The sequence below is a fragment of the Suncus etruscus genome, chromosome 2 (genome assembly GCF_024139225.1).
Source record: "Suncus etruscus isolate mSunEtr1 chromosome 2, mSunEtr1.pri.cur, whole genome shotgun sequence".
Taxonomy (NCBI): Eukaryota; Metazoa; Chordata; class Mammalia; order Eulipotyphla; family Soricidae; genus Suncus; species Suncus etruscus.
In genome coordinates, this window is record NC_064849.1 from 143,266,752 (window position 1) to 143,286,815 (window position 20,064).

General features: G+C 36.5%; 1 protein-coding gene across 1 annotated transcript in view; it reads left to right on the forward strand.

Moving 5' to 3' along the window:
• RASA1 (RAS p21 protein activator 1) overlaps window positions 1-20,064 on the forward strand; it is a 125,561-nt gene that overhangs the window by 39,151 nt on the left and 66,346 nt on the right. Inside the window, exons 2-4 of the mRNA XM_049769090.1 lie at window positions 9,281-9,433; window positions 10,383-10,518; window positions 17,658-17,728. Coding sequence (XP_049625047.1) covers window positions 9,281-9,433; window positions 10,383-10,518; window positions 17,658-17,728 — 360 coding nt within the window. The remainder of the gene's footprint in view (window positions 1-9,280; window positions 9,434-10,382; window positions 10,519-17,657; window positions 17,729-20,064) is intronic.

Sequence of the window (20,064 nt, forward strand, 5' to 3'; positions counted from 1 at the left end):
ATATAAATATAAGATCGCGCTATAAGCATAGCGTTCGCTGCATGTTACAACTTACAGCATTATATTAATTATAGTTTAAATTGCTTTCTATATTGGTGGGGAAAGAGGCCATTAGGACTCTTAGGTCACCTTCTGGTGATTCTCAGTCAACCTTGGTTATCAAGTGGTTTATATATTAGTGTTCAGGGATTTTATGTTGCAAGGGCCTTGTGGTGCCTGGTTGTTCCAGAGGAGCTGGGGTCTTCAGGACTATATCCAGTGCTGCTCAGGGATCTCCAAAGCTATACACAGCAATGCTCATGACATCATTTTGTGCTGGGGATCAAACCAGGATCAGCTATGCATAACCCATATTCTTTCTCTTTGGTCCTGCTTTCTATTTTTATCTTTTTCGCTTTGTTTCTGATCCATACCAGGCTGTGTTCAGGTCTTATCCTGGCTTCGAGGGATCACTCTTGACAGGATTGGTGACCAAATGGGGTGCCAGGATTGAGCAAGGGTTAGCTTTGTGCAAGGCAAGCACCTTATCCTCTGTACTTTCTCTCTAGTCTAAATATATGAACATTTTTTATTAGTTTAGCTAATATTTTTGGGTTTGGATCACATTCCTAGGTGCTCAGGAGCTACTCACAGTTGTGTGATGTTCTATATGCTGGAGATCAAATTCCAAATCTGATATGAGCTCCAGCCCTATATGCTACTTCACTGGCCCCATGCTATTAATTACTGGTTTTTGGGAAGGATTTCCCAAACTGTGTTCAGTGATTTTGGGGCCACTCCTAATGATTGTTGGCCCTATTGTTCTGGCCTGATGGTTAAGTACTAGGATCTTGTAATATGGCACTGCTTGTATGCAGCAGTGCTGTGGGGTGCAACTGGACACTCTTGTGGTACTAGGAACCATATGATGCCAGGGATTAAACTCGACCGCCAAGAACCCTTTCAGCTATCACCCAGATACAAAAGTAAGTTATCTGTGCAGAGTTTTCATGTGTTTTATGATTTTATACCTAATTTTAATGAGGCTGGCAACCATTCTGGATGATTCATTTCTTTGACGTGAGACTTCCTATTTGATTATCATTTGGCTCTTTGCACATTGTCTTGATATTCACATTTATTTGAAAGGAAACCTGTATGTGTTTTCATTGTTTATATGCTTATGTATATAATTTGTTTCTCTATTGGTTATATTTTTCTATGTTGGTTGTTACATTACATTTATTACTCTCTCTTCCCTCCCACCCTCCCTCCCTCTTTCCCTATCTCTCTCCTTCCTTTCCTTCCTTTTTCCTTCTCTCCCTCCCTATATCTGGTATATACAGGCCTTACTCCTGTCTCTGTATTCAGGAATTATTCCTGGCAGTCTCAGAGGACACATGAGGTGAGGGATTGAACCCTTCTGACCATGTGCAAGGCAAATGCCATACACTTTACACTGTCTCCAGCCTTTAGGTCTCATGTTTTTTAATGTTTTCTGATTTTTTTGTTTTCTTTTATTCAACTCTTAAGAGAAGCATAAGAGAAGCAGTAGTTATGGAAATTCTTGTAAACTAAGTTACCTCAGTGAAAGAAAAAGGAGAGAGGAAACAGTATATTAAAGTTTTCCAAGGTATCAAGGCATGTTTTTGATTTTAACATAATTAAGTATATTATTTTTAGTGCAACTTATATTTCTGGTAAATTGATTACTTCTAATACATTTTATGTATCAAACCAGGGCTTAATTCTTTGCAAGGCAAGCTATTAACTCCTGTTTTTTCTCTCCAGCCATCTATATACTATCTTAACATCTCATGTCTCATGTTAGTTTGTTCTTGATTAGTGCTAGAACTGGGTAACTTTTTACTTTTCAAACTTCTGTCTTCTTTTAATTGAATATTCAAATGTGCATGTACATTAGTAGTTACTAGTTAACATTACGGTTTTGTAGAATCGTTGTTTATATTTTTTTATTGTCATTGTCTTAGCCTGGTGTTAATTCTTAATTGAAAAGCAGATATTGTGTTTAACTTTAAGAGAAATGATGGAATTTATTCTCTTTTGCTAAGTATCATGCAGTCAAATCAGCTTGATCACAAACTTTTCAAACACATCATTTTAATATGCAGTCTTTTCTGAGCTCCCTTTCTTAGCTCAATATCTTTAGGTAAGAAAGGAATTCATCTTGTGGCTTAATTAACTCTTCTAATGAGCAGAATTTTGGCCCTGAATTTCTCTGTGTGTTTTACCAATTTTATTTGAGAGAGCCAAAGGTCCTACTGATAGACTTCATTACTTCTTGACAGGTCTGTCCCAGGCAGAAGAGCAATTTTTGGTCTGGATTCTCAGCTTTTTGCTTTGTAACTTCAATCGGAAAATATTTTGAGAGAAAATTAGTCATTGAAAGATAGTGTCTCTTTCCTGGAACTTTAGTTTTTTATGTTATGATTGCTTCATTAATTCTTGATTTTAGTTTGATATTTTAGAATTGATTTTAGTTTGGGGGCCGGAGAGATAGCATGGAGGGTAAGGAGTTTGCCTTTCATGCAGAAGGTCATCGGTTCGAATCCCGGCGTCCCATATGGTCCCCCGAGCCTGCCAGGAGCGATTTCTGAGCGTAGAGCCAGGAGTAACCCCTGAGCGGTGCCGGGTGTGACCCAAAAACCAAAAAAAAAAAAAAAGAATTGATTTTAGTTTGATATTACATTTTTAATATTTATTTGCTTTTTCTACATGGAGGGGATGATCATTCTGTAGCATGTACTGTTGTAAATAGTATATGAATAATTATGTAAAAAATAATAAAACCAGACCAGAGAGCTTAAATAAATAAAATCATATTTGCCTTCCTCAAGTTTCTCCAAGTTTGATCTCTGGTATCACTTGTTTCTCTAATCCAGGGGTCTCAAACTCAATTTACTTGGGGGCTGCAGGAGGCAAAGTCGGGGTGATCCTTGAGTGCAAAGTCAGTAGTAAGCCTTGAACATTGGGGTGTGTGACCCAAACAATAAAAAAAAAAAAGATTCCTCTAGGGCAGGACCACAAACTTGTCTTTACAACTGGGCGATAATTGATGGCAATTTTTTGTTTGATGGAACCTATTAAATATTTTCTTCATGACTGAAATAGATGTGACCTTTGTTATTTTTGATAGTCTGATGGAATCATTTCATTGTATTTCCCCAAGCCATTTTAATCTTTTTTTTTTCACTTTTGTATTACATATTTGTTTTGATGTCCTTCCTGTCTTTTTAGTTTTTTTTGTTTCTCACTAATATGATTATACTTAATGATTGTTTCCATTCTTTTAAAAATATAAGCACTTTAGGATATAAATATAAGATTGCACTATAAGCATAGCGTTCGCTGCATGTTACAACTTACAGCATTATATTAATTATAGTTTAAATTGCTTTCTATATTGGTGGGGAAAGAGGCCATTAGGACTCTTATGGCACCTTCTGGTGATTCTCAGCCAACCTTGGTTATCAAGTGGTTTAAATATTAGTGTTCAGGGATTTTATGTTGCAAGGGCCTTGTGGTGCCTGGTTGTTCCAGAGTTTTTGGGTCACATCTGGCAGACCTTAGGGTCAGGGGTTACTCCTGGCTCTATGCTCAGAAATCACACCTGGCAGACTCGGAGGACCATATGGGATGCCCGGATTTGAACCACTGTCCTGCATGCAAGGCAAATGCCCTACCTCCATGCTATCTCTCTGGCCCAATAACTTGCAATTTTTTGAGACAGTTAATCTCTGATGTTTTGACTAAAGAATTACTTAATTTGACTATGGCAAGTAATGTCAGAGAACTTACTGGTTTTGAAGATCACTTAGATGATGAGTGGGTGGACATGAAGTGAATACCTGTATGTATTACTGATATATAATTTAGATATTACTAATAATTGCAGAAATTATGATAAAGTTAGGAACATAGCAAAGCATCAAAGTATCAAACCACCTAACCAATCATAAAGACTATATGCTATTTTTCAACAGAAAAATCTGTAAAGGGTGAGGTTAGGGTGTTTAGGTGAGGGGGATATTATTTTTCTACTATGAAAACTGATGTGATCACAAGCACTTCAAAGTAAAGTTTTGACCAGAAAGATGGAATGGTAAATCAAAGTTGTACTTGTAGATATGTATCAACAACAGCAGGTTTGAACATTTTGAGTTGACTTTTGAATGCTAAAATAAATAGTTTGAATTCATTTGGCAGTGGATAACCATATGCAGATTTTTCACTTATTAAGATAAAGTGATGATTAAAACGATTATTTAGGAAGAGAAATATTTCAACATTGCAGGAAGAAACATGAGGACCCAAAAACAAGGCCTGAATGAACTAGTGAAGAGATGGGAAATGGAGATGCAGTGATATTAAAGTATAATATACTTGTTTGTATATAGATGCAAAAAATGTTTGATTTGTTTTATTTTAGGGTTATTTAAAATAGCTAAGGATTTGGAACAGCCTAAATGAACATGCCCATTCACGGATAAATGAATAAAAAGCTTATGATGATATAATACTGTTTGCCCTTTGGTTCTTCCATTCCAGCTAACCATAAATAAAGGGTATATGTGAAGAATATTTTGAGCATTTAGCTTATTATTTGGATTTTTTTGTGAACCTACTGTTTAGTAAAAAAAAGTTTTTAATCTACTCTAATTGGAAACCTCACATTATTTTCATTTTAGCTTATTAGAATTACTTATATACTTTAAACTAAGTTCTTATATTTTTGTATCTATGATAAATGTTTTTGGGCTATACTTGGCTCTACTCAGGGATCTCTCTTAGCAGGCTTGGGGGCCCTATGAAGTTCTGGGAATTAGATCTGGGTTGGCTTATTATTATTATTATTATTATTATTATTATTATTATTATTATTTTGGTTTTTGGGTCACACCTGGCAGTACTCAGGGGTTACTCCTGGCTCCACGCTCAGAAATTGATCCTGGCAGGCATGGGGGACCACATGGGATGCCGGGATTTGAACCAATGACCTTCTGCAGGGGTGGCAAACAAGTTCGACACAAAGAGTCAAAATTTTAAACTGTGAGATCAGAGAGCCACACCATGCAGGGACCTGCCAAAACAGACAAACATTCACACAAAAGCATATAATTTTAACAATAATCTATTAGACACATATTGCATTTTGCCATTTTGAGTGAGGGTAAAAATCCTGCAGTGATGGTGAGGGTGTGCTGCGTCCTCCACACTCAGAACTAACGGCCAGATGTGACCCAACATGTGACACACTGGTCCCCTGCTTCCTGACCCATGCAATTGTTTTCGAGGGATGGGAGACCGGATGACGCAGCCTGGGGCGGGACTAAGCGCTTTGAGATCTCTCCTCAGAGATCCCTCCTCAGAAGCAGCAGATCAAATTCCAAGCTTAGCAAAGAGCCACATTCATTTTGGCCTGGAGCCGAATTGGCCTGGAGCCGCGTGTTCCCCACCCCTGACCTTCTGCATGAAAAGCAAAACACCTTACCTCCATGCTATCTCTCCAGCACCAGGGTTGGCTTATTTTAAAGCAAGTTTCCTATCTGCTGCTATACTGTTTGCTCTGACCCTATAATAAAGTTCTTGGCTATACATTTTCCTTTGCATATGACACCTACCTTCCTCCTTCCTTCCTTCCTTCCTTCCTTCCTTCCTTCCTTCCTTCCTTCCTTCCTTCCTTCCTTCCTTCCTTCCTTCCTTCCTTCCTTCCTTCCTTCCTTCCTTCCTTCCTTCCTTCCTTCCTTCCTTCCTTCCTTCCTTCCCTCCTTCCTTCCCTCCCTCCCTCCCTCCCTCCCCTCCCCTCCCCTCCCCTCCCCTCCCCTCCCCTTCCCGTCCCTTCACTTTCCTCTCCCTCTCCCTTCCCGTCCCTTCACTTTCCTCTCCCTCTCCCTCTCCCTCCCCTCCCCTCTCCCTCTCCCTCCCCTCCCCTCCCCTCCCCTTCCCTTCCCCTTCCCCTTCCCTTCCCCTCCCCTCCCCTCCCCTCTCCCTCCCCTCCCCTCCCCTCCCCTCCCCTTCCCTTCCCTCCCCTTCCCTTCCCTTCCCCTTCCCCTTCCCTTCCCCTCCCCTCCCCTCCCCTCCCCTCCCCTCTCCTCCCTTCTCCTTCCCTCCCCTCCCTTCCCTTCCCTTCTCCTTCCCTTCCCTTCTCCTTCCCTAGCTTTACTTCTCCTTCCCTCCCTTCCCTTCCCCTTCCATTTTTGGGCCACCCCGGTGACACTGGGGTTGATTACTCCTGGCTATATGCTCAGAAATTGCTCCTGGCTTGGGGGGCCATATGGGATGCCGGGTGCTGGGGGATTGAACTTCGGTCAGTCCTAAGTTAGAGCGTGCAAGGCGAACACCCTACTGCTCCGGCCCTATGGCATCTTTCTTAATAAGAAGTTATTCTGTTTATTCTAAATCAGTTGTTACTTGATTATCTATTAGGTTAGAGTTACGTTTTCAGGAAGTGTAGACTAATAACTAAAGACTATTTCTACATGTCCTACATGTTACTATATGTAATTCCTATTATATTGGTTGGTAGTATTCTCTATTATATTATAAACTTCTGCCTGGGATTCTGTGATAATAATTTGTATTTCTACTATATGATAGAATAGGATACTTGACATGTAATTGTATCAGTGTTAGGCTATAAAATAAAGTTTGCTTTAACCTTTGGTTTAGTGTTTTTTTAAATTATCTTTAATTTAATTTAGTTTAATTTTGCCTTTTGTTTTTTGGGCCATAACCAGCAGTACTCAGAACTTACTTTTGGCATTTTACTTAGGGCCCAGTCACTTTGCCAGGCTCATAGGAGGGCTGGTGACCAAACCCGTATGCAAGGCACGTGGAGACGACTAGTGTACTACTATCTCTCTACCATCCAGACTTGGTATTTTAAGAAAATAAAAATACATGTTAAGAAATGTTTGTTATAGAATACACTTAGCAATTTTATTTTGAGTATTACAAAATTAACAATAGTGCTTCTAGTAAAGGATTGCTTTTAGACACTATGTAATGTGATTTCAGAAACGGCAAGTCAGTCTTAAGAAAATCTGATTCTTCAATAATCAGAGGAAAACCATAGAGTATAATATCATTATCGGGCATACAGAGACCAAGTGATTCAAATAACACAAGAGATGTATATTTCTCAATAGGAAAGTCAGGGAATGTCTGTTTTAACTCTAGTGCCAACTTCATTGACATAACTTAGAGGAAGAGAATAATGGAAAGAAAAGTTATTGATATACTGATATCTTCGTTTTAGTTTCCTTTTTAGAAAGAAGGGTGTTGGTTGATAGCACTAATTTAATTGTGTTATAAATGTTTGTTTTTTTCTATTTTCTATGTCATTTTCTATGCCACTGTGGATAGGTTTAAATGATTTTGTAATGAAGAATCAGTTTATTGTTATAACACATTGTTTCTCATTGCATGGATTCTTACATTATTCTTCCTGGTTAGGAAACAGAAAAGTCTATAACTCCCCTTTGCACCTGTAACGAGTTTATACAATGTGTAACATTTATATAAAAACCTTTAATATAAATTCAGATTTAAAAGTGATATGATTTTGGCAACTTGTCTGATTTGCTGATTTAATGTAGAAATCACCTTTGTAAGTTAGGATTTTTTTTTTTTTGGTGATAAACTTAATGTTTTGTTTCTATGAGGATGAAATCCAGGGACTCATATTTGTAAGATTCTCAAAAATGATAAAACTAGCAAAGAAAACTGTAGTTACTTCTTAAATATATTGCTTTTTTCTCATTTTAAGAGATAGAATAGTAGCGATAGTAATTAAATTTAAATCACATTATTTCAATTGTATACATGTATTGTATATATTGTATACAATTGTATACATGTATTGGAATACATTGTATTCCAAGAAATAAAATATTTACAGAGGGGTTAAGTTGAGCTGTTGCCTTTTTTCTTTAGAGTTTACAGAAGAAAGTTCTAGAATTATGAATTCTATGTTACTAGTTTTAAGTAATATGTAATAATATGTTAGGTGACTAACATATGAAGCATTCATATACCAAAGGTTATGAACTTTGAGATTTTAATTTTATTTTTGTTTTGGGGCCTGGTAGTGATTAATACTTGGCTGTATGCTGAGATCACTTTTGGCAATGCTTGTGGTATGTATCAGGAATAGAACTGTGGTTGGCTGTGGCGCTAGAGGTAAGATAAGCCTTGCCAGCGCTAGCCTAGGACGACCACAGTTCTATACCCCGGCGTCCTATATGGTCCCCCAACCCAGGAGCGACTTCTGAGCACATAGCCAGAAGTAACCCCTGAGCGTCACTGGGTGTGGCTCAAAACAAACAAAAATTAAATAAATAAAACAGTGATTATTTTATAATGACTTTGTGTCCATGATGAATTAACAAGATAGAAATTAAATCCTTTTAATCTTGAAATTTTTCCATAAGGCACAAAAGAAAATTAACAAATATTAAGTGTATATATTCTTCATTTAAAATTGTCTTTAAAAATTTCACCCTCAGGAATTACTTTTACTGGTGCTTGGGGACAATATGGGATGCTAGGGATTGATCCTGGGTGGGCACCTTCAAGACATGTGCCCTTTCTGCTATACTCTGCTTCCCACTCACCTCCCCAAGATTTTGTCTTATATGTCATTAAAATTCTAGTTCTTCAAACAGCTATTAATGTTTATTTCTGAATTCTTATATTATAAAATATGGGTGGTGATCTCATAAAATATGCAATCCCCATAAAATTGGGGTTGCCTAACAATGTTGGGACACAAGAAAACTAAAAACTGTTACAAAATAAATTTCTTTGGGGCCGGCGCGGTGGCGCTAGAGGTAAGGTGTCTGCCTTGCTAGTGCTAGCCTAGGATGGACTGTGGTTCAATCCCCTGGCGTCCCATATGGTCCCCCAAGCCAGGAGTGACTCCTGAGCACATAGCCAGGAGTAACCCCTGAGCGTCACCGAGTGTGGCCCAAAAACCAAAAAAAAAAAAAAATTTCTTCCTGAATTATTACCAGTGATCTATATATACCTATTTTTTAATACTTGTATATCCAGTAGGAGTGATTTCTGAGCAAGGAGCCAGGACTAAGCCCTGAGCACCACTGAGTGTATATGAGTATGGCTCCATAACCAATAACAGAACAACAAAGATACAATAAGTTAAAATAAGATTTAACTAATTCAGAGTAGAATGTAAATAATTTTAGTGATAAGACTACTAATTATAGTTATCTTATGATTGCTTTTTTAATTCTAATATCTTTAATTATTTTTCTCTTAGGTGGTATCATGGAAAACTTGATAGAACAATAGCTGAAGAACGCCTCAGACAGGCAGGGAAGTCTGGCAGTTACCTTATAAGAGAGAGTGACCGGAGGCCAGGGTCCTTTGTACTTTCATTTCTTAGCCAAACGAATGTTGTCAACCATTTTCGGTAAGTCTTTATTTCTATTATGAACTTATATAATATAACTATTTGCTTTTAATATTCATAGCATATTTACTTTAATAAAGGTGAATGACTAAATTTAAATGGAAACCATTTTTATTTAGTGTTTTATTGGTTTTGACTTGATATTACATTTATACTTGGTTTAAAACCTATCAGTTCATCCTTGGTATACTAATTTCAAAAGTACCACGTTAGGTTTTAAAAAAATACAAGGAAATTTTGGTAAAACAGATATAGAACAATTGTTATTTTAAAATTAAGTAGTGAATAACAAAAGAAAAATGCTCTGAGACAAGTTATATTAACTTTAATATAATTATTTTCTCTTCATAATCCTTAACTCTGAATTCACTGTTTTCAGTTAAAAAGGATATATATATTTTAAGTATATATACTAAAGTTCTTGTGTATAAATATATTAATTTATAGTATTTAATTTCATTTTTAGGGAGAATTAAAAAATCTGATGCTTATAATTGAAAAAATGTTTTTACAGCATTGACATTTAGATTTTAAAATGTCAATGGTACTAATTAATATCATATGTAAACATTTATTATTATGTACTAGTATTTTAGTTAGATGCAGCTTGTACAACTACTAGTAACCTGAAGTTACGAATACTGCTGTTCAGTCTTCAATATGAAAGTGAAAAACAAAGAACATTTGAGGATGAATTTACAAATACTTCGTTAATTTTGTAGTTTAGATTTTAGATCTGACATTTTACATTTAATTGTATATATACATTATTAAAAGAACCCCAGATAATTTGGTTGTATAAATGTAATTTGCATGTGTAAATGCTATTTTAATAAAGGTATTATTCAAAGAAAAATAATTTAAAATTGTGGATTTATAATTTATAGAAGATGGTTTTCAGAAATGGTTCTAAAAGGTTTTTGTTATACTCTATTCTCTATGCAAATAGAATTATTGCCATGTGTGGTGATTACTACATTGGTGGAAGACGTTTTTCTTCACTGTCAGACCTAATAGGTTATTACAGTCATGTTTCCTGTTTGCTTAAAGGAGAAAAATTGCTTTATCCAGTTGCACCTCCAGAGGCAAGTAGACTCAAAATACCTTTCAGAACTTTATTATATTTTACTTTAATATGGACGTTTGCTCTTGTTCAGTTATTTTAAGTTATAATGAATAAAACTTGAGTTTTATTAAATTTTAATTCGTGTTGATGTTTAACAAACCAACAACTTCTTGAAGAAAAGTAAAAGTGGTTTTTTAGAGGCCAGATAGAAGAACATATAGACTGGTGGCAGAGCTACCTGATCTACCCAAAGAAGTAGACTTAGGGGTAATCCATAAGTCAGGGAACACACCTAAGGGCACAGTTTTCCAAACCAGAGGTTACTCACCTGGACTCAAGATAATTTTCCACCAATATAACACTCTCCAGAGACATCTTTGGCTGTGGGGGAAGACTGTGACAATGACATAGAAAAGATGACTCTTATGATTACAATTAGAAAATCAAGGTACATCAGTGCATAAACCCACCAAACATTGTGGATAAAGACTGCAATTATGCAGATCCATTTGGTAGTAACCCTCTGTATAAGCTGTTTGAAATGGACTTCAGAGTGAAAATGATTAGGATACTCAACAAGCTTAAAGAAGCAATGGAATGTACTGCCAGAGAGATAAGAAATAAAAATGAAAAAAATACAAACAGAAATGTCAGAAGTGAAAAATGTGATAGACTAAATGAAATATTATTGGAAGATTTTACTAACAGAATAACAATTGCTCAGTATAGAAAGCCTCCAGACAACAAAAGAAGATGGGGAAAAAAAGCCTCAAAATAAATGAACAAATGATAACAGGACTTGGAGATAAATTCAAAAGAAACAACATAAGAATCATTGGGGTCCCAAAGAGCCAGGAAAAAAACCCTGTGAAGAAAAAACAGTAAAAGTTGTCATTGCTAAGAAATTTTCAGAGCTGGAGAATGCATGAACTCTTACCTTGGAGGCCTGAAGGATACCAACTAAAAGAGACTGCCAAATAACAAGACCCTAAGGCAAATCCTAATTAAAATGATAGAAACCTTAGGTAAAAATAGAGAACAGAAAGCAGCAAGATGTAATGTTAATTAGACATAAAGGAACTCTTGTTAATTAAATCTATATTAATTAGATACAAAGGAACATCCTTAAGCAAATTAACAGCAGATTTGCCAAAGGAAAAATGTCCAGGCCCAAAGACACTGGTAAGATAGGGGGGAGGTGACAAAACTCAGTGAAATATGTCACCAATCAAGAATACTTTAATCAGGCAGACTCTGATTCAGATTTGAAGGAATTATATACAACTTTGAAGATAAACAACAGCTCAATAGAATTTCATAGATTAGAAACCACCTTCACAAGAACTAAAGGGGTTACTTTAAGACTAGATAAATCCCACAAACACACCATACTTTTATGTAGAAAGATGGCACAAAACTTCATGGCAATCATCACTCTCAATGTCAGTTGACTAAATGAACAAAATAGAAGCACAGTGTAGAATGGTTTAGAAAACCCAACATTCTGCTGCTTGTAAATACATTTGAACTTCAGAGACTCAGATTTAAAGGGTGGAAGACATTTATTCAAGCAGTTCCCCATAAAGGCCAGGATAGCTATACTAATATTACATGATGTAGACTTCATGCTCAAAAAAGTTAAGACGGGGCTGGGCTGTGGCGCTAGAGGTAAGGTGCCTGCCTTGCCTGCGCTAGCCTTGGACGGACCATGGTTCGATCCCCCGGCGTCCCATAGGGTCCCCGAAGCCAGGAGCCACTTCTGAGCACATAGCCAGGAGTAACCTGAGCGTCACCGGTGTGGCCCAAAAACCAAAAAAAAAAAAAAAAAAAAAAAAAAAGTTAAGAGACAGAAAAGGCCATTTCTTTTATTTTTTGGGGGGCTTTCCTCTTGCCTTCACCTACCCGCCCCACCTTCTCATTTGCTATTTCAATGTGCCAATTCTTGGTTTTACTGATGCTTTGGATTGTTCTTTTGAATTCTAGTTCATTAATTTCTGTTCCGTTTTTGTTTTTGGGTCACACTCGACAGTGCTCAGGGGTTACTCCTGGCTATGTGCTCCTGGCTTGGGGGACCATATGGGATGCCAGAGATTGAACCCAGGTTCATCCTGGGTCAGCGTGTGCAGGGCAAAGACCCTAACGCTGTGCTACTCCAGCCCCAAAGGTCATTTCTTAATCAAGGAACATGTATACCATGAAGTACTCACACTTGTAAAGATATAACTACCTAATGAAGGACTAGCAAAATACTTATTATAGCTGCTAATAGATTTAAAGAAGACACTGATAACAACACAATACTAATTGGAGACTCCAGTACCACTCTGTCACCTCTATAGATCAATTAGACTAAAGCTTAATAAGGACATACTTGCTTTGAAGAGAGAAATGGAAGAAAGGGCTTAGTGGGCATATATAGAGCTATTTGTACTCCCCCCAAAACTACTTACACATTTTTCTCCAGTGCTCTTAGGACATTCTCCTGAGTAAATTACATACTGCAACACCAAACATACCTTAATGAAATCAAGAGGATAGAAATTATATCAATTACGTTCTGAGACCATATTGCACTGAAATTAAAAGTTGATCATACACAAATGGTGAAACAAAGTACATATCTGGAAACTAAATTACTCATTATCAAATAACGAATGAGTCTGAGAGGAAATCAAAGAGGGATCAGAAGATTCCTGGAAACAAAGGAGAATGATGTGAGCTACCAAGACTAGTGGGACACAGTACAAGCAGTATTAAGAGGAATGTTCATAGCTGTGCAAACGTTCATCAGAAAGGAAGAAAGGGCCCACATAAATAACTTCACTGAAACTGGAAAATGAGCAACGTAAGTAGCACAAGCAAACAGGAGGAAGGAAATAATAAAACAGAACAGATGGGCCAGAGAGATACCATGGAGGTAGGGCATTTGCCTTGCATGCAGGATGATGGTGGTTTGAATCCCTGCATCCCGTATGGTCCCCTGAGCCTGCTAGGAGTGATTTCTGAGCACAGGAGTAACCCCTGAGCACTGCCAGGTGTGACCCTAAAACCAAGAGCTGGCATTTTGAAATAGCAAATGAGAGGATGTGGAGGGTAGGTAAAGGAGAGAGGAGAGAACCCTAATAAACCAGATTAGAGATGAAAGGGGGATGTCCAACAGATACTACAGAGATTCAAAGGATCATCAGGGAACCTTTATCCCATGAAACGAGAGAACCTAGAAAAAATAAATGATTGGGCACTGTGAACCTTTATGCCATGAAATGAGAGAACCTAGAAAAAATAAATGGACACTTATAACTTCCAAAGACTGAACAATGGTGGTTTGGAATACCTCCAGTCCTATCACTGTTGAGGAAATTGAAATGGTAATAAAAAGCCTCCTCAAAACAAAAGCCTTGCCGTAGATCAGTGGTCGGCAAGCCTGGGCTCGCGATCCACATGTGGCTCTTTACACTTTTTTATGTGGCTCTTCTGTGTGCCGGGCGGCTGCTCTAGGAGTCAGGACTCTGCTCCTAGCCTCTGTCAGTGCACACCCTGTGTGGCTCTCAAAATAAATTTCAATAGTGGTTTTGGCGAGATTTGGTTCAGTTGAAAAAAAAGGTTGCCCACCACTGCCCTAGATGGATTAACTAGTGAATTCTACTGCCAATTCTCTCAGACTCTTCCAAGAAACTGAAGAAATAGAAACACTCTTAAATTGTTTCTATGAAGCTAACATCACTCTGAAGCCAACAGCAGAGACACTACCACACACAGAAGAAAAAGAAAAAAGAGTAAAAGAGAATTGTAGGCCTATATCCTTGATAAACACATATGCAAAGATACGTCACAAACAATACTAGCAAATAGAATCCAAAAATGCATCATAAAGATCATACATCATGATCAAGTAGGATTGATTTTATCTTGGGAATGCATGAATGTTTAACATACACGAGCCAATCAACATAATGTGCCATATCAATTTAAAAAATAGCCTGATCATATCAGTAGATGAAGATAGTGAAAGTATTTGCTAAGATCCAGCACCCATTCATAATAAAAATCCTCTATAAAATGATAATTAAAGGAACTTTGCTCAATGTAGTCAAAGTCATTTACCACAAGCCTATGTCAAACATTATATTCAGTTGGAGAGTATATTATTCTTTATGAATAAGCACAAGATAAGGTAGTCCACTTTTACCACTTCTATTCTGTATAGTACTAGAAGTAATTGCCATAGCAATTAGGTAAGGATAAGATATCAAGGACATCCAGCTAGGAAAAGAAATCAAACTCTATATGATATGATAATCTTTTTAGAAAATCCTAAAAATGCTATACGAAGTTTCTAGAAACAATAGGTTTTTATTTTTCTGGTATAGTGGCAGCCTACAAAACATGCAGAAGTCCTTAGCTTCCTTATAAACAGAAGAAAGAGATAAAAAAAAAACTGTCTTATTCACTATTTTTCCTCGCTATTACGATACCTTGTAATCAACTGAAGAGGTGAAAGATACACACACACACACACACACACACACACACACACACACACACACCACTAGTTAAAGAAATAAGAGTACATGAAGAAATTAAAACACATTCTTTGCTCATGGACTGGAAGGATGAACATCTTTAAAATGGAAATAACTCCCTGAAGCATTATACAAATTCAGTGCAATTCCTATAAGGATACCCAGGACATTTTTTATAGATCAGACACTAATGAAAATCACAGAGCAATAAATCTTCATAACTATCTAAATTCTTGGGGAAAAGATGGGAGCCATTACAAACCCCAGATTTAAGCTTTAATATCAAATTGTAATTAAAATGGCCTAGTATTATTGAAGTAAAAAGAGGCTCGCACTCAGATCAGTAGAATAGAATCAGTTACCCTGAGGTAGACCCTAGCATATAAGTGAATTATAATATCGCCAGCTACTTAATAAAGGAAAGCATCTTCAATAAGTGACACCCAGAAAATTGGTTAGTTACAAGCAAGAAAATGAACTTGGGCCTCTTTCTCACACTGCACAAATGTCAAGTCAAAATGATTAAAGATCTTGGGTCCAGAGTGATAGTACATCGATTAGGGTATGCCTTACACACAGCTGACCCAGTATCCCATATGGTTCCCTGAGTGTGTAATTTCTGAGCCTAGAGTCCTGAGCAATGCCAGATGTGTCTGAAACACAAAAACCAAAAGTAATTTATATTAAAGACCTTAATATTAGAACTGAAACCATAAGGCACATAGTGGAAATGTAGGAAGAACTCTTCATGATATTGAAACTAAAGGCATCTTCAAATATAAAAAACCAGGGGCTGGATTGATAGCATAGTGGTAGGGTGCTTACCTTGCATGTACCTGACCCGGGACAGACCTGGGTTTGATCCCTGGCATCCCATATGGTCCCCTGAGCCTGCCAGGAGCAACTTCTTACTGTAGAGCCAGGAGTAACCCTTGAGCGCTGCTGGCTGTGGCCCACCCTCTTTCCCCCCCCCCCCAAAAAAAAAAAACAAATATAAAAAACCACTGACCAAGCAAATGGAAGCAAAGATAAACAGATGAAACTACATTAAAATAAGCAGCTTCTGCTCCTTAAAGGAAACTGACCAGGTTACAATGACTTCCTAAAGAATGAGAGAAACTATTTACCTAATACTGATCTAATAAAAAGCTATTATAAGGCTCTGGTAGAGCTTACCAAGAAAAAAAGGAATATCCAATCCCATCAAATGTTGAGAATAAATGAATAGAAATTCCTCAAAGAATAGTTTGCCAAAAGACACATGAAAAATTGTTCCACATCATTAATCATTAGGGAGATTCAAATGGAAACTAAAATGAGATTATCACTCACTGGCACATATCAAAAAGAATAAGAATAACCAATGCTAGGACAGATGCAGGGAGAAAGGGATTCTCATTAACTTTTTGTGGGAATATTAAGTGTTCCAGCCTTTCAGGAAAACCTAATGGATTTTACTCAGGAGAACTAGAAATTGAGTTTCCATTTGACCTCACAATACCACTCCTCGGAATATACCCTCGGGGCCACAAAACAGTGCAGAAAAGGCTATGTTCATTGCATCATTCATGATAGATAGAATCTTGAAGCAGTTCAAGTGTCTGAGAACAGCTGAGTGGATAAATTAACCATGTGGAATATTGTGCAGCTGTTAGGAAAAATGAAGTTTTGAAATTTGTATATAACTATGGAGAGTATCATGCTGAGTTATTCAATCAGAGCAAGAGGGACTCACATAGAATGTCCGCACTCTTCTGTGCTCTGTGTGTGTGTGTGTGTGTGTGTGTGTGTGTGTGTGTGTATTATATAAACAAACAAACAAACAGTGTAAGAATACCCAAAGACAATGGAAACTAATGGCTGGAGCAGAGAAAAGTACCTGTAGCTACTGTGATAGTACTTGTAAATGATCATGCTGAGCAAGAACTGGTAAGTAAAAGGAAGTAAAGTGATTTACATGATACCACATTCAGTAACAGTATTGCAAGTCATGTCCCTAAAAGGAAAAAATGAGGAAAAGAGAGAGACAAAAATGTTAGCAATAGAGGCAGACTGGAAGTTGGTATGGAGACAGCAGGGTAACTGGGGAAGTATGTGGTAGTGAAAGGAGGGTACTGGAATATTGATTGGGCAACTATCAACTTTTTAACTATCTCATAGTTAAAAAAAAATATATATATCATAGTTAAAAATACAAAAAATATAATAATATATATAAAATATATACAGTTAAAAGTATAAAAATTTATAGTGATACACAATAAAATTTTAAGTAATTTTTATATACTTTGTTACTATATGTTTATGTAATTTTGCCCATGTAAATTTGCTTATGTAAAGTTGCTTCCAGATTCTGTAGTCCTTATGTATTGTCATAGAGTGATTAATGTATAATATTCTGTATAGTTTAAAATTAAATGAGTATTCATGTTAAAAGATATTCGTAAGAATAAAATTCAGATCAGTATTTTGAGACTTTGGGAATTAAAACCTCAGCAAAATATACAGTAAAAGTGGACCTGTGGAGTTTATGATCTGGATTTAATTGACTTTAATAATGCCTTGATATACCCCATTGATGTTGATATAGATGATTAAGTGATTTCTGCAAATACTTTGTTTCTGCTGTTTCTAGCCTGTGGAAGATAGAAGGCGTGTGCGAGCCATTTTACCATACACAAAAGTACCAGATACTGATGAAATAAGGTATGTTATAAAATATTTCCATTCACAGGTATTTGATTGACTGAAAATTTACATTTCCTAGACTAGGATAGGATGGTTTAGAGAAAATAGTGTTGTGGCAAGGTAAAAAAATAACCTTTAATTTTGTGTTCAATATGTATGTTTTAAAAGAACACATTTTTATAATAATGAGGCTACTTCTCTAGTTGTGCTCTGGAGTTTGCTCTTTTTGGTGCTTAAATATCAAATTGACCCCCATGCAGAACTATCTTCCTAGTCTTGTGACTAATTTTCCCTAATCTTCTCTCTGAACTACCTTCCTAATCTCTTGAGTCTATTGTTGCTGTAATTGTGTTAGATTATTTATTTAGATTATACAATATCATCAGAGAAACCTTCATAAAGATAACTGGAATAATTTAGCTTTAATTATACTGTACTTGATACATAGTAAGGAGAATATTTTATTCTATACTTGTAATTTTTATTACAATTTGCTTTCACTGTATAGGTACTTAAATGTTTACTTTTTTAAATATGATAGGTGAGTATCTATATACTCGAGTATAAACTCCCCCCCCCTGTTTTACTCTAAAAACTGAGAAAACTTAGTGACTTGAGTATAAGCCAACGTAGAAAATGCAGTCACCAATGTTAAGTTTCAAAAATAAAAATTTATACCCAAAATTACATAAATTGAGGAATTAGTAAATAACCTTGCTATATGAATCTTGTTTCTAGAAGCTTTTTGGTAGAGTCTTTAGGGTTTTCTAACTAGAGTATCTTGTCACTTGCAAACAGTGACAGTTTGACTTCTTCCATTCCTATCTGGATTCCCTTGATATCTTTTTCTTGCCTAATCGCTATAACAGGTACTTCCAGTACTGTGTTGAATAACAGTGGTGAGAGAAGACAGCCCTGTCTTGTACCAGAATTTAGAGAAAAGGCTTTTGGTTTTTCTCCATTGAGGATGCTAATTGCCATTAGCTTGTGGTAGATGGCTTTTACTATATTGAGTAATGTTCCTTTCATTCCCATCTTGCTGAGAGTTTTGATCAAGAAAGGGTTTTGGACTTTATCAAATGCTTTCTCTGCATCTATTGATAGGACCATATGGTTTTTATTTTTTTGTTGTTGATGTTGTGTATTATGTTGATAAATTTACAGATGTTAAACCATCCTTACATTCCTGGGATAAACCTACTTGATCATAGTGACTGATCTTCTTGATGAGGCATTGGATCCTATTTGCAAGAATTTTGTTGAGGATCTTTGTATCTGTATTTATCAGGGATATAGGGCTGTAATTTTCTTTTTTGGCATCATCTGTATCTGGTTTTAGTATCAAGGTGATACTGGCTTCATAAAAGCTATTTGGAATTGTACTCGTTTTTTCAATTTCATGAAAGAGCTTGGCCAGGATTGGTAGTAGTTCCTCTTTGTTTGAAAGAATTCATTCATGAATCCATCTGGGCCTGGGCTTTGTTTTTGGACAGACATTTGATTACCATTTTAATTTCCTCAATGGGGGTGTTTAGATATGCTACATCTTCCTTATTCAGCTGTGGAAAGTTATAGGAGTCCAAGAATTTATCCATTTCTTTCAGATTCTCATATTTGGTGGCATAGAGTTTCTCAAAGTAGTCTCATTACCCTTTGAATCTCTGCAATATCTGTAGTGATTGCCCCCTTTTCATTTCTAATATGGGTTATCAAGTTTCTCTCTCTTTCTTTGTGAGTTTTGCCAAAGATCATCAATCTTGTTTATTTTTTCAAATAACCAACTTCTGCTTTCATTGATCTTTCAGATAGTTTTTTTGGGTTTCCACTTTATTGATTTCTAGCTCTCAGCTTTGTATTTTCATTCTGTCTCCCTATTTTTGGTTTTTTTTGTTTATCATTTTCTAATTTGATGAGCTGCATCATTAGGCTATTGAGGTATGCTCCTTCTTTCTTCCTGATGTGTGCTTGCAAAGCTATAAATTTTCCTCTCAGTACTGCTTTTGCTGTGTCCCATATATTCTGATAGTTTGTATCTTCATTGTCATTTGTTTCCAGGAAAGATTTGATTTCCTCTTTGAATTCATCTTGGACCCACTTTGATTTTGTACTCAAACAACCCACTTGTTCAGTAGCATGCTCTTTAATTTCCAGTTATTAACCTTCTTCTGTGCCCCTTTTTAGTTGACATCTAATTTCAGAGCCTTGTGGTCAGCAAGGTAGCCTGCACAATTTCTATCCTCTTGTTTTTATGGAGGTATGTTTTATGTACCAGCTTGTGGTCTATCCTGGAGAATGATCCATGTACATTGGAGAAAAATCGTAGCCAGGTTTCTGTGGATGAAGTGTCCTATATG